Genomic DNA, 15,906 nt, shown 5'->3' on the forward strand with positions numbered 1-15,906 from the left:
TTTTGGGTGGTTGAACTTTTTTTTAAATATTCGGCTGAGCCTGATGGACCATCACCATGGGTCTGCCCATCACAACATGCACCAAACCTGGACAATCAGTGAAGATTAGAAACAGCACATGCGTTTCCTCCATTGTCTGCTGCAGAAAGTGAATGTATCCAACAGGATAAAGATAAAATCTCGGGGGCGCTCTCCCTTTCACCGATGTAATTTGTCCCAGCACATAAACATATTTTATTGCTATGATATTGCAATCACTATTTACACATCTTTCACTTTATCAGTTATCATGTTCCTGTGAAAATCAATTGCATCACTCTGTTATAAAAGTGGGCTGTGCACCCTACTGCAACTGGATAAGGACACGTAACCCAGGTATAAAAGAGCCAGCAAATTCACACCAGAACACGTCCTTGTTCCACCTGCTCTCTGCCTTCAGAAGAACATCGCTCTATAACATGCAGTCTACTAGCTGTCACTGCTCCTGTAATCCCGGTAAGTGTGTCAGGGGAGAGCCGCTGTCCATAGGGAACGTTCGGGTACTGCACCGCTCAATACGCAATTTCTATAGAATTGTTTCTTTTTTTATTATTATTATTTTTCACTTTATCGCCATTTATTCCATGGCACTTTACATGTGAGGAGGGATGTACATAACATTTTTTCAAAATTGTTGTAAATTGAACATAAATCCATCGGCGTTTTAGCTGCCGACATCTTTTCTATTCAACAGTTTTGCTTTTATTTCTGTGGTTTTAAACTCATGTAAAGTTAGATTTTCCTGTTTGCATCTAAGTAAAGTAAAACATATCAGAAAAAGGGCTCATAAAGCTAAACCCATGACAAGATGAAAAATGTCTGCACTCGATTCAATAACGCTTTCTTTACTCGTCAGTTGCTCGGTCGGTGCATATGCAGAGCGCATCAGCTGAGAAGAGTTAGTCATCGGTTGCTGCACTCTGCATAAGCAGCAAATGAACTGACAAAGCTCATTGGTTCCATGGTGCTGTACATGAGAAGGGGTTACATACAGATTACAGATATCACTTACAGTAAACTAACAATGACAGACTGATACAGAGGGGAGAGAGGACCCTGCCCTTTCGGGCTTACATGCTACATGATGGTGGGGAAGGAGACAGTAGGTTGGGGGTTGCAGCAGCTCCAGTGATGGTGCGGCGGTAGCTCCAGTAGTGGTGAGGAGGCAGCGGGGATCACTGCAGGCTGTAGGCTTTCCTGAAGAGGTGGGTTTTCAGGTTCCATCTGAAGGATCCGAGTGTAGTTGATAGCCGGATGTGTTGGGGCATTGAATTCCAAAGGATGGGGGCTATTCAGGAGAAGTCTTGGAGGCGGTTGGGTGAGGAGTGAATAAGTGTGGAGGAGAGAAGGAGGTCTTGAGAGGACTGGAGATTCCTTCAGGGAAGGTATCGGGAGATTAGTTCAGAGACATATGGGGGAGACAGGTTATAGATGGCCTTGTAGGTCAGTATTAGTAATTTGAACTGGATACGCTGAGGGAATGGGAGCCAGTGAAGAGATTTGCAGAGGGAAGAAGCGGAGGAGTAGCAAGGAGAGAGATGAATTAGTCGGGCGGCAGAGTTGAGAATGGACTGGAGAGGTGCAAGGGTGTTAGCAGGGAGGCCACAGAAAAGGATGTTGCAGTAGTCGAGGTGGGAGATGATGAGGGAATGCACAAGCATTTTAGTAGATTGAGGGTTGAGGAAGGAACGGATTCTGGAAATATTTTTGAGCTGGAGGCGACAGTAGGTGGAGAGAGCTTGGATGTGCGGTTTGCAGGACAGGGCAGAGTCAAGGGTTACTCCGAGGCAGCGGACCTCCGGTACGGGGGAAAGCGTGATGTTGTCAATTGTTATAGAAAGGTCGGGTAAGGAAGATCTGTGAGATGGGGGAAAGATGATTAGTTCAGATTTGTCCACATTGAGTTTGAGGAAGCGAGAGGAGAAGAAGGAGGATATGGCTGATAGACACTCTGGGATTCTGGACAGCAGAGAGGTGACGTCTGGGCCAGGGAGGTAGATCTGAGTGTCATCAGCATAAAGGTGGTACTGGAATCCGTGGGACTTTATGAGTTGCCCCAGACCAAGTGTGTAGATTGAGAAGAGTAGGGGTCCTAGAACAGAGCCTTGGGGGACTCCAACAGAGAGAGAGTGGGATGAGGAGTTAGTGTGGGAGTGGGAGACGCTGAATGCGCGGTTGGAAACGTATGAGGAAATCCAGGATAGGGTGAGGTCTTTGATGCCAAAGGAGGAAAGGATCTGTAGTAGGAGGCAGTGGTCAACTGTGTCGAAAGCAGAGGACAGGTCTAGAAGCAGGAGTATAGAGTATTGTCCGATAGCTTTGGCTGTATGTAGGTCGTTGGTAATTTTGGTCAGGGCTAGAGTTGAGCGATACCGTCCGATACTTCAAAGTATCGTATCGGATGGTATCGGCCGATCTTTAAAAAAAGTATCGGTATCGCCGATTCCGATACCGGAAGTCCCATTCAAGTCTATGGGACTTCCGGTATCGGAATAAGAAAAACCCTTTCCTGCCCTTGTACAGCCTCTCTGGGGTCTGTACGGGCCTTTCGGGGGGCTGTGCCGGCCTGCCAGGGGGTCTGTGCAGGCTCCGGTGGTCTGTGCCGGCCTGCCGGGGGGCTGTGCAGGCTCCGGGGGGCTGTGCCGGCCTGCCGGGGGGCTGTGCCGGCCTGCCGGGGGGCTGTGCCGGCCTGCCGGGGGGCTGTGCCGGCTCCGGGGGGCTGTGCCGGCCTGCCGGGGGGCTGTGCCGGCCTGCCGGGGGGCTGTGCAGGCTCCGGGGGTCTGTGCAGGCATCGTCCGATGGGACTACAAGTCCCATCGGGCGATGCCTGCTACCATGACAGTGATTGACACATTAGCCAATGATGGGACAGTAGTAGTCCCATCATCCGGCTAATGTGTTAAATGTAAAAAAAAAAAAAAAAATTACATGCTACATACATACAACATGCATACTACATACATGCTACATTCATACTACATACTACATACATGCTACATACATACTACATATATACTACATGCATGCTACATACATACTGCATGCTACATACATACCACATACATACTACATACATACTACATATATACTACATGCATGCTACATACATACTACATGCTACATACATACCACATACATACTACATATATACTACATGCATGCTACATACATACTACATGCTACATACATACCACATATATACTACATACATACTACATATATACTGCATGCTACATACATACTACATATATACTACATGCATGCTACATACATACTACATGCTACATACATACCACATACATACTACATACATACTACATACATACTACATGCTACATACATGCTACATACATACTACATATATACTACATGCATGCTACATACATACTACATATATACTACATACATACTACATACATACTGCATGCTACATACATACTACATACATACTACATACATACTACATATATACTACATGCATGCTACATACATACTACATGCTACATACATACCACATACATACTACATATATACTACATGCATGCTACATACATACTACATGCTACATACATACCACATATATACTACATACATACTACATATATACTGCATGCTACATACATACTACATATATACTACATGCATGCTACATACATACTACATGCTACATACATAACACATATATACTACATACATACTACATACATACTACATGCTACATGCATACTACATGCTACATACATACTACATATATACTACATGCATGCTACATACATACTACATATATACTACATGCATGCTACATACATACTACATGCTACATGCATGCTACATACATACTACATACATACTACATGCTACATACATACCACATATATACTACATACATACAATACATTCATACAATACATACATAGACATACAGTACATATAACATAGAGTAACATACTTACCAATACTTGTCACATTGTTCCCCGAAGCCATTGTCGTCTACGGAATAAATATTAACATAACAAACCACAAAAATACTCACCCACGATCCGAAGCAGTCCACGAGTGTGTCCCACGACGATCTTGGGTAGAGAACTGCAGCATCAGATGATGCTGCCGTTCTCTACGGGCTGCAGGAATCCAATGACGGAAGGTAGGTATCCTTCCGCACTGTATTCCTCCGCCACATAAAAAAAAAAAAAGTCCCTAGTCTCACTTTATGCCATTGCTGCGTGGGAATTTCCCACACAGCAATGGCATAAAGTGAGACTAGGGACTTTTTTTTTTTAAGTGGCGGAGGAATACAGTGCGGAAGGATACCTACCTTCCGTCATTGGATTCCTGCAGCCCGTAGAGAACGGCAGCATCATCTGATGCTGCAGTTCTCTACCCAAGATCGTCGTGGGACACACTCGTGGACTGCTTCGGATCGTGGGTGAGTATTTTTGTGGTTTGTTATGTTAATATTTATTCCGTAGACGACAATGGCTTCGGGGAACAATGTGACAAGTATTGGTAAGTATGTTACTCTATGTTATATGTACTGTATGTCTATGTATGTATTGTATGAATGTATTGTATGTATGTAGTATATATGTGGTATGTATGTAGCATGTAGTATGTATGTAGTATGTATGTAGCATGCATGTAGCATGTAGTATGTATGTAGCATGCATGTAGTATATATGTAGTATGTATGTAGCATGCATGTAGTATATATGTAGTATGTATGTAGCATGTAGTATGCATGTAGCATGTAGTATGTATGTAGTATGTATGTAGTATATATGTGTTATGTATGTAGCATGTAGTATGTATGTAGCATGCATGTAGTATATATGTAGTATGTATGTAGCATGCAGTATATATGTAGTATGTATGTAGTATATATGTGGTATGTATGTAGCATGTAGTATGTATGTAGCATGCATGTAGTATATATGTAGTATGTATGTGGTATGTATGTAGCATGTAGTATGTATGTAGCATGCATGTAGTATATATGTAGTATGTATGTAGTATGTATGTAGTATGTATGTAGCATGCAGTATGTATGTAGTATGTATGTAGTATATATGTAGTATGTATGTAGCATGCATGTAGTATGTATGTAGCATGTATGTAGTATGTATGTAGTATATATGTAGTATGTATGTAGCATGTAGTATGTATGTAGCATGCATGTAGTATGTATGTAGTATTTTTTTTTTTTTTTTTTTTTTTTTTAACATTTAACACATTAGCCGGATGATGGGACTACTACTGTCCCATCATTGGCTAATGTGTCAATCACTGTCATGGTAGCAGGCATCGCCCGATGGGACTTGTAGTCCCATCGGACGATGCTTGCACAGACCCCCGGACATCAGCACAGCCCCCCGGCAGGCCGGCACAGCCCCCCGGCAGGCCGGTACAGACCCCCACAGGGTGCACAGACCACCGGCAGGCCGGCACAGCCCCCCGGCAGGCCGGTACAGACCCCGGGCAGTCCACACAGCCCCCCGGCAGGCCGGCACAGCCCCCCGGCAGGCCGGCAGAGACCCCCGGAAGGCCCGAAATGACGGCGCATCATGATGCGCACACACCGCGCATCATGATGACGTCAGGCCGTCAATCAACTGAACTTCCGATTCCGATGCCGAATTCCGATATTGAAAAAATATCGGAAGTCGGTATCGGAATTCCGATACAGCAAGTATCGGCCGATACCCGATACTTGCGGTATCGGAATGCTCAACACTAGTCAGGGCTGTTATAATAGTAATATTAGCAGATACCTCCAACTGGCAATGTGGTATACGTCTTCTGATTAGCTATGTCACATACCCCATGTGCAGGGCATTGCAGGAGCTTAGGTATCCATGGTTTGGTAAAATTAGATGGTAAAATTACAGCTTAGGAAATTTTGATTTCCTTCTGTGAGTGTCCTAGAAAGTAATAAACCCTTCCATATGTCTCTTAGACAGTTACAATATCCTGAGCATTCCTACATTTAATGATGACTTTTAAGTGACCACTTAACATTTAATATCTTTCTGCATGCCCCTGAAAAGTAATAATATCCCCTGATGCCCCCACACATTGTGATACTACCACACATAGTATGGTGGCCTCCACAAACCTCCACAAACAATATCATGGCCCACGAAGCCTCTTATATAGTATGATCCCCACAATCTCCACCACACAATATGATACCCCCTATAGCCCCCACACAGTATGATGGTCTCACAGTCCCTTATACACAATAAGATGCCCACACACTAATTTTGAGGGGCGCACAACCTCCCACACAGTATAATAGCCCCGACATAGTATGATGGCCTTAAAGCCCCCCACACAGTATAATTGTTAGGAATCTGGGTCATTCTATGCTTATGCAGCAATCCAGATTCTCACATTTGTCTCCAGAGGCTAAGTCCTTTTTCCCTGCTTCTGAGCATGCTCACGGGACGAGCTCTCATTGGAGTTCAGGAGTCAGATGCTCAGGTCCTGCTCCTGATTTCATTGGTTATGCTCGGGGCTCTGGGGATTCCGGCAGGTCCCGCACGCTATAAAAAGTGCACATGGCTGTTCTGCCATGCACTAGTATTCTCTATACTTGCTGCTGTGTGTTTGGTGATGGATGCTTGGACTGGTGAATGACTTATTAAGAAACCTCTTCCCTCTGATAATACGAATGTGTGAGTGATTGGGATACAGCCAGTGTGTGTGCTAGCGCCAGCGCGCTCAAGGTCTGCCAGTTGCAGCAGCCAGCGTCCTGCTTCGCGCCTGCTATATCGCGCTTGCAGCCCAGTTTTGGCGTTCACAGTTGCGACGCCGTGCACACGCCTACTTACGGTAAGTCCATTCGGTTGTAGTGCCGTTCATAACTACTCCGGCTCTGGCTACCGCACGTGTGCCGCTGAGTGTCTGTGAGGTTAATACAGACTCAGCGTTTTTTGATATTTTGTGTTCATGTGTGCAGCTCTGTGAGTTCTAGCCAAGTTTGCTTTTGTGCACCAGGTGCAGTTCTTCCCAGGGCACATTACCGTCCTTGTGCTCTGCCTATTTAGCAGCGGTTATTACACCTGCCGCATGGTGGACCCCGGGCGGCGAACACGCTTTATTTATATTTTTATTTAGCGTGTTCCGCCGTCCATAACATAATGCTAGCGCCAGGGTCTGGCTAAAAATGGCAGATCAGCAGCAACTATTGCAATGCGTGCTACAGCTCGAGGCTTGCTTGACTACCCTTGAGAGGGCCCTCGCAGCTTCGCAGGCCACGGATGCTGCTGTCCAGGCACTTATGGATGCGGTGGGATGTACGTCCATGTCCGCCCTTGCGCTGACAGTTACCCGCCTCCCGTTACCCGAGAAATATTCTGGGGATGGCGCCTCCTGCAGCCAGTGCTCGATCCATCTGGAGCTGCTGGCTGCGCAATTCCCTACAGAACGGGCCAAGGTGGCCTTTATTATCTCCCTACTGTCGGGCAAAGCGCTGGAATGGGCAACACCACTTTGGGAGCGTGGTGATCCAGATATTCGGACCACGGCTAATCTGCTTACCGCTATTAAGCAGGTGTTTCTCGGTCCACGGGTTACACATGATACCTCTCTCCAATTGCTTGCCTTGTCCCAAGGATCATTCTCAGTAAGTCAATACGCCGTCCGTTTTCGGACATTGGCGTCTGAGTTAGAGTGGTCCGACAAGGCACTCATCCCAGTTTTTTGGAGAGGGTTAGCTGAGCACGTAAAGGATGCTCTCTCCACTAGAGAGATCCCTACCAGTCTGGAGGAGCTAATCTCCATCTCCTCCCGTATCGACCTCCATTTTTCGGAGCGTGGTTTGGAGCGTGCTCACACCAAGCGTAGAGGTACCCCGGCTGCCAAAATTTTTGAGCCTTTGGATCTGCCCGAGCCAGAGGTTCTACCCCCCCGAGCCCATGGAGGTGTCTCACGCCATTTCGGAGACATGTCCGGCGCAAGAGACCATGTGCGGTTGTCACCATCTGCCTGCTGCTTCTCAGGAAGACAGCGCCCCGCAATGGTCTGATTGTGAACCGGCAGGCAAGACTTTTGTCCCTCCTCCCCAGCAGCCTAAAGTTCTCGCGTGGGCACACGCGCCCAATGCGGACAGCCATCGTGGCTATATGCAGACCACAAAGTCACTGGCCGCTTCGTATTGGTGGCCGCACAGGGCTCGGGATCTAAAAAAATTCATTCGGGCATGCACCCTATGTGCTCGGGATAGCTTTCCCGAATGGAGAGAGGCTACGCCCGCCGATACACGGCGGCCTTCTCCTAAAACTCCCACTGTCTCCTGGGTGTCCCTCCTGAGACCTGGTGATCTTGTCTCCCCCCGATACCGTCCGCATCTCCCGGTTCTCGGTTTCACCTACCGGGAGATCAGGCTCGTCTTTTGACGGGTCTGAGACCTGTGCTGCTGTCGGGCACAGGCTGGTGGATCGGAGGGTTCAGGGAGGAGGGGGGGTAATTTAGGAATCTGGGTCATTCTATGCTTATGCAGCAACCCAGATTTTCACATTTGTCTCCAGAGGCTAAGTCCTTTTTCCCTGCTTCTGAGCATGCTCACGGGACTAGCTCTCATTGGAGTTCAGGAGTCAGGTGCTCAGGTCCTGCTCCTTATTTCATTGGTTATGCTCAGGGCTCTGGAGATTTCCAGAAGGTCCCGCACGCTATAAAAAGTGCGCATGGCTGTTCTGCCATGCGCTAGTATTCTCTATACTTGCTGCTGTGTGTTTGGTGATGGATGCTTGGACTGGTGAATGACTTATTAAGAAACCCCTTCCCTCTGATAATACGAATGTGTGGGTGATTGGGATACAGCCAGTGTGCGCGCTAGCGCCAGTGCGCTCAAGCTCCGCCAGTTGCAGCAGCCAGCGTCCTGCTTCGCGTCTGCTATATTGCGCTTACAGCCCACTTTTGGCGTTCACAGTTGCGACGCCGTGCACACGCCTACTTACGGTAAGTCCATTCGGGTGCAGTGCTGTTTTAACTACTCCGGCTTTGGCTACCGCACGTGTGCTGCTGAGTGTCTGTGAGGTTAATACAGACTCAGCGTTTTTTGATATTTTGTGTTCATGTGTGCAGCTCTGTGAGTTCTAGCCGAGTTTGCTTTTGTGCACCAGGTGCAGTTCTTCCCTGGGCACATTACCGTCCTTGTGCTCTGCCTATTTAGCAGCGGTTATTACACCTGCTGCTCGGTGGACCCCGGGCGGCGAACACGCTTTATTTATATTTTTATTTAGCGTGTTCCGCCGTCCATAACAATAATGGCCCAACAGCCTCCTACACAGCATGATGGATCCACAGCCCCACACACAGTGTGGTGACTCTACAGCCTCCACCATATTGTATAGTTGTCCTACAGCCCACGTCATAGTATGATGACCCAGTTGGCCATCCACACAGTATGATAGACCCCACAGTAACAACACAGTGTAATGTCCTCCGGAGACCCACACACATAGTATGATATTCCCTGCATCCTCCCACCAAATATTATGGTCCCCACAGCCCCTCATAGTGTATGATCATCCCAACAGCACCCCACGCATAGCATGATGGCCCAAACAGCTCCCCACACCCAATATGATAACGTCCGTACATAGTATGATGGTCACCACAGCTTCCCACAAAGATAGCCCTACTCGCCTGCCATACACTGCATTCACCATCACCGTCACCGGATCACAAGTTCCATCTTAACTGCCCTGGGACACAGCTCTGCCCGTGTAGAGCTACACCACCTTTACACGGGCAGTATTATGGCCCCCACAGCCTCCAACTCAGTATGATGGCTCCATAGTCCCCCACACACAGTATAATAGCTGTACCAGCCTGACACCCAATATAATGGCCCCAAAAGTCCCCCATACACACTATGATGCTTTATAGTCCTCAACACACAATATGATGCCCCCCACATCCCCACACACATAGTATGATGACTCCCTTAGCCGCTCCACACGCAGTACGACTACAGCCACAGCCCTTGACCACAGTGTGCTGCCCTCACAGCAATTCCACAGCCCCCACACAGTATAATGACCCCCACTAACATGGCTCCACAGCAGTCCCCATCACTCAGAATGATACGCCCAAATGTGCATACAAATACTGTGTGATAAACTAAAAAAATGAACACAATATACTTACCTTAGCCCAGATCATGGAGAGTCCACCAGCGCACTCAGCGTCTTGGCGCAGTAGAACGAAAAAGTTGGCAAAGTTTTAAATATGATGAAATCCTAGTACTTGTGCTGGGACTCTGATGCCCTGTGCATGATCCTGCCATTCTCTAGATCACAGGTCGAAAATGACCTGCAGACAGAGAGCAAAGGAGAAGGAAGCCCAAGGCCGATAAAGTTAATAGTGACCACTGTGTTATGTTACTGCCTTTAGGGATAGAAAACTCAGAGCATTTAATGTACATTCCATTCACATTGAATAAAGCTGATGGTAATTCCCTAGTCATACTTGATTGCTCAGACGAATTGGAATTCCGACAAATTTTCTCATTGGGAATCATGATAGAATAGGAATTGAAGCTAATTCTTTGGGACTTACTATTGAAAATATTACCTTGTTTCTAAGACAAATGCAATGTAAAAATTCATTATTTGTTCATCTGTTTCATTACTTTCAATGGATTTTATTTTGCAGTTCTACAATAGTTTATAAAGTTTCATCGCTCACTGTAAGTAGAATTACAATCTTACACTTATGTGTTTTGTAACCCATTTGTAGACCCTCAGCTGCTCGTGGTCACTAAAGACTTCAATCTGAAGATCGGACCAGTTCCGAAATTTTATCTTGATGATTTTAATGGAAGGACCCCGGTCTGTGGAAAAGTGAATAATATCAGTAAGATTGCCTGCAGCCCTGATGGCGCCCTGTTCTGTGTCCGGAATGGAGATCTGTACACGGGGCCATTGCCTTCCAATAAAGACACCGACTGGTTTTGTGCTGCCAGAAGAGTCGGGAAATGCGGATGGGATGAATTTAAGATCATTTTCTTCCATCCGAATGGAACTTTCTATGGAGCAACACATAATGGGGACTTGTACTACGGTCCGAAGCCTGACAACGAAAATGTGTGCTGGCGTCACTGCGTAGCCACCAGAATCGGGTGTGGAAACTGGAACGAGTACGAAGCGCTGTTCTTCCATCCAAATGGCACTCTATACGCTGTGTGCAAAGATGACAGCTTCGTGAAGGGAAATCCACCAACCGCACCCGGGGACTGGCTGGCGTCAACAACTAAAGTTGGGACAGGAGGTTGGCTGTGCCTTACCCACTTCATGGCTTTCAGCCCTGATGGGAATCTGTGGAGTGTGAATAAGGATGATGGAAAGATCTATAAAAAATCACCTCCAGTTCATGAGAATGACAATTATGTGGATTTTGCTGAAAAATTGGGACATAGCTATAACATATATAAATTTCTTTGTTTTAGATAATATCTGTAGCCTTAGGCCTCTTTCACACTTCAGTTTTTTACAATCAGTCACAATCCGCCAGGTTTTGAAAAACACGGATCCTCAATTTTCTTTTGAGGATCAGTTTTTTTTCCCCATTGACTTCCATTAATGGCGGATTGTGACGGATTGCCGTCCGTTGCATCCGTTTTTTTGAGGATCCGCCAAAAGTTGCTGTCCGTCAGCATCCTCAAACATTTCAAAACGGAGCTTGTAACGTTTTTTTCTCTGGCGGATCCTCCAGACACTGAAACGGATCCGCCATCCGTCCTTTTGGCGGATTTTGACTGATGCAAAAAACTGAAGTGTGAAAGAGGCCTTAGGGACTGCAGCTTCCCTTTGCTTCTTATTTCCTGCAGCTTCCCTTTACTTCTTATTTCCTGCAGCTTCCCTTTGCTTCTTCTTTCCTGCAGCTTCCCTTTACCTCTTAGTTCCAACAGCTTCCCTTTCTTATTTCCTGCAGCTTCCCTTTGCTTCTTATTTCCTGAAGCTTCCTTTTACTTCTTATTTCCTGCAGCTTCCCTTTGTTTCTTATTTCCTGCAGTTTCCATTTGCTTCTTATTTCATTCAGCTTCAGTTTACTTATTAGTTCCTGCAGCTTCCCTTTCTTTTTTCCTGCAGCTTCCCTTTACTTGTTAGACTTTCAGCGCCTGCAGCTTCCCTCTGATTTTCAGTGTCTGCAGCTTCCCTCTGATTTTCAGTGTCTGCAGCTTCCCTTTGCTTCTTATTTCCTGCAGATTCCATTTGCTTCTTATTTCATTCAGCTTCAGTTTACTTATTAGTTCCTGCAGCTTCCCTTTCTTTTTTCCTGCAGCTTCCCTTTACTTGTTAGACTTTCAGCGCCTGCAGCTTCCCTCTGATTTTCAGTGTCTGCAGCTTCCCTCTGATTTTCAGTGTCTGCAGCTTCCCTTTACTTCTTAGTTCCAACAGCTTCCCTTTCTTATTTCCTGCAGCTTCCCTTTGCTTATTTCCTGCGGTTTCCATTTGCTTCTTATTTCCTGCAGCTTCCCTTTACTTCTTATTTCCTGCAGCTTCCCCTTACTTCTTATTTCCTGCAGCTTCCCTTTGTTTCTTATTTCCTGCAGTTTCCATTTGCTTCTTATTTCATTCAGCTTCAGTTTACTTATTAGTTCCTGCAGCTTCCCTTTCTTTTTTCCTGCAGCTTCCCTTTACTTGTTAGACTTTCAGCTCCTGCAGCTTCCCTTTGCTTCTTATTTCCTGCAGTTTCCATTTGCTTCTTATTTCCTGCAGCTTCCCTTTACTTCTTAGTTCCAACAGCTTCCCTTTCTTATTTCCTGCAGCCTCCCTTTGCTTCTTATTTCCTGCAGCTTCCCTTTGCTTATTTCCTGCAGTTTCCATTTGCTTCTTATTTCCTGCAGCTTCCCTTTACTTCTTATTTCCTGCAGCTTCCCTTTACTTCTTATTTCCTGCAGCTTCCCTTTGCTTATTTCCTGTGGTTTCCATTTGCTTCTTATTTCCTGCAGCTTCCCTTTACTTCTTAGTTCCAACAGCTTCCCTTTCTTATTTCCTGCAGCCTCCCTTTGCTTCTTATTTCCTGCAGCTTCCCTTTGCTTATTTCCTGCGGTTTCCATTTGCTTCTTATTTCCTGCAGCTTCCCTTTACTTCTTATTTCCTGCAGCTTCCCCTTACTTCTTATTTCCTGCAGCTTCCCTTTGTTTCTTATTTCCTGCAGTTTCCATTTGCTTCTTATTTCATTCAGCTTCAGTTTACTTATTAGTTCCTGCAGCTTCCCTTTCTTTTTTCCTGCAGCTTCCCTTTACTTGTTAGACTTTCAGCTCCTGCAGCTTCCCTTTGCTTCTTATTTCCTGCAGTTTCCATTTGCTTCTTATTTCCTGCAGCTTCCCTTTACTTCTTAGTTCCAACAGCTTCCCTTTCTTATTTCCTGCAGCCTCCCTTTGCTTCTTATTTCCTGCAGCTTCCCTTTGCTTATTTCCTGCAGTTTCCATTTGCTTCTTATTTCCTGCAGCTTCCCTTTACTTCTTATTTCCTGCAGCTTCCCTTTACTTCTTATTTCCTGCAGCTTCCCTTTGCTTATTTCCTGTGGTTTCCATTTGCTTTTTATTTCCTGCAGCTTCCCTTTACTTCTTATTTCCTGCAGCTTCCCTTTACTTCTTATTTCCTGCAGCTTCCCTTTACTTTTTATTTCCTGCAGCTTCCCTTTGCTTCTTATTTCCTGCAGCTTCCCTTTGCTTCTTACTTCCTGCAGCTTCCCTTTCCTTATTAGTTCCTGCAGCTTCCCTTTCTTTTTTCCTGCAGCTTCCCTTTACTTGTTAGACTTTCAGCGCCTGCAGCTTCCCTCTGATTTTCAGTGTCTGCAGCTTCCCTCTGATTTTCAGTGTCTGCAGTTTCCCTCTGATTTTCAGTGCCTGCAGCTTCCCTCTCATTTTCAGTGTCTGCAGTTTCCCTCTTATTTTTAGTGTCTGCAGCTTCCCTCTCATTTTCAGTGCCTGCAGCTTCCCTTTATTTCTTATTTCCTTCAACTTCCCTTTACTTGTTAGACTTTCAGCACCTGCAGCTTCCCTCTTATTTTCAGTGCCTGCAGCTTCCCTATTATTTTTAGTGTCTGCAGCTTCCCTCTGATGCTGATTGTCTGCAGCTTCCCTCTGATTTTCAGAGTCTGCAGCTTCCCTCTGATGCTGATTGCCTGCAGCTTCCCTCTGATGCTGATTGCCTGCAGCTTCCCTCTGATGCTGCTTATACTGATTGTCTGCAGTTGCTCCCCGTGTGTCATATCAGCAGTTTCCTTTCTCATTCAGTGATTGCTTTTTACCACTAAGTTTTAGAATCTACAGCTTCCCTTTGTGTCCTGATCTCAAAACCTGCAGTTACAAATTTTAAGAAGCTTAAAAAAGGGGGCAATAAATCCTACCAAATGAATGTACGCAGCAGACCCCTTTATGCTGAGGAGATGAACATTAAGTGAAAAGAGTTTAGGAGTCCAGTAGGCGGTCCTTCTAATGATTGACACTGATTTCCTGTCAATGCTGCATTTCCTGCAATGCTGCAGCCAGGATCATATTCCTCACCAATCGTTACGCCGATGCCTCTACCTTGTGCCAGTCCTTACACTGGCTACCCATCCACTCCAGAATCCAGTACAAACTTATTGCCCTCACCCACAAAGCCCTCCATGGCTCAGCACAACCCTACATCTCCTCCTTTGCTTCAGTATACCACCCTACCCGCTCCCTCCGTTCTGCTGATGACCTGAGGTTAGCATCCTCGATAATCAGAACCTCCCACTCCCGTCTCCAAGACTTTACACGTGCCGCGCCAATTCTTTGGAATGCACTTCCCAGGTCAATACGATTAGAACCTAATCCCCACAATTTTAAGCGTGCCCTGAAAACGCATTTATTCAGACTGGCCTACCGCCTCAACACATTAACCTAATCTATCCCTGTGTGGCACAGCCAAAGTTTTACCATAACCAGGTTCCCCACACCATGTTCCCACATGCTTTATGCATCCATTAGCCCTCTGCGTCTGTACTGATACACACTTAACATTATGGCTGGTCCATACAATCAGGGCAACTGTTACCACCCACCTTTCGTGTCTCCCTCTTTCCTCATAGACTGTAAGTTTGCGAGCAGGGCCCTCACTCCTCTTGGTATCTGTTATGATCTATGTGATTATTGTTATGCTGTAATGTCTATTGTCTGCACAAGTCCCCTCTGAAATGTAAAGCGCTGCGGAATATGTCGGCGCTATAAAAATAAAATTTATTATTATTATTATTTATTATTTCCCCATAAACACTCGCTGCGCAGAGCTGTGCGGAGCTAAAATGGGCAGAAACCAATGGGTTACAAGTAACATTGTCCAGTACACCTCCCAGACGCCAACCCAACCTGATTGCGATAATCTGCTACTTTTTATGATTCCTCGAATTGCAGCTCAGACATCACTAATGATCCTGCGGAGAGCAGTGGTCGTGTTTCCGCCCATCATGTGCTGTGAAGTCACGGATCTCCCGCTGATTCCTGGCCGCGGAGCAGATTCTGCTGTATCACATCGCAGGGAACTAATAAATCTAACACAATACACATTGGATTGTCTGCAGAAATCTTTCTTCCTCTCCTGAGGTCCAAGTGTTCCCCTGGATACAGTTAATGTTTTTTTTTTATCCTTCCTTATGGATGCTGGATTTGTAGGATATTAGATTGGATTTTCATTTCCATGATTTTCAGTTACAAACAATAAACTGAATAACTTCTAGAACTTTTCTGTTGGGAGGGACAAAGAGGCCACAATTCTGCAATCTAAGTGTCGATTTTACTTCTTTTTATTGCAATCAGAATCTGGCGATAATCACATATTAGATTTTATTCTGTAGATTATTATAATTATGTCCAAATCATGTAAAACA

General features: G+C 45.7%; 1 protein-coding gene across 1 annotated transcript; it reads left to right on the forward strand.

Moving 5' to 3' along the window:
• The first annotated feature begins 371 nt into the window (after positions 1–371).
• On the forward strand, positions 372–15,588 carry LOC141072620 (uncharacterized). Its single transcript, XM_073559909.1, has 2 exons — positions 372–495; positions 10,783–15,588. The coding sequence occupies exons 1-2, from the start codon at positions 459–461 to the stop codon at positions 11,493–11,495; spliced, it is 750 nt and encodes a 249-aa protein (XP_073416010.1). The 5' UTR covers positions 372–458; the 3' UTR covers positions 11,496–15,588.
• Positions 15,589–15,906: the final 318 nt, after the last annotated feature.

Source organism: Dendrobates tinctorius, unplaced genomic scaffold (genome assembly GCF_039654945.1).
Source record: "Dendrobates tinctorius isolate UK_male_01 unplaced genomic scaffold, ASM3965494v1 ptg000282l, whole genome shotgun sequence".
Taxonomy (NCBI): Eukaryota; Metazoa; Chordata; class Amphibia; order Anura; family Dendrobatidae; genus Dendrobates; species Dendrobates tinctorius.

Excerpts from the sequence above, each read along its gene's own strand:
- LOC141072620 (XM_073559909.1), top strand. The coding sequence starts at position 459 with ATGCAGTCTACTAGCTGTCACTGCTCCTGTAATCCCG. Across the intron at positions 496-10,782 it reads TCACTGCTCCTGTAATCCCG|ACCCTCAGCTGCTCGTGGTC; the intron begins GTAAGTGTGTCA and ends ACCCATTTGTAG.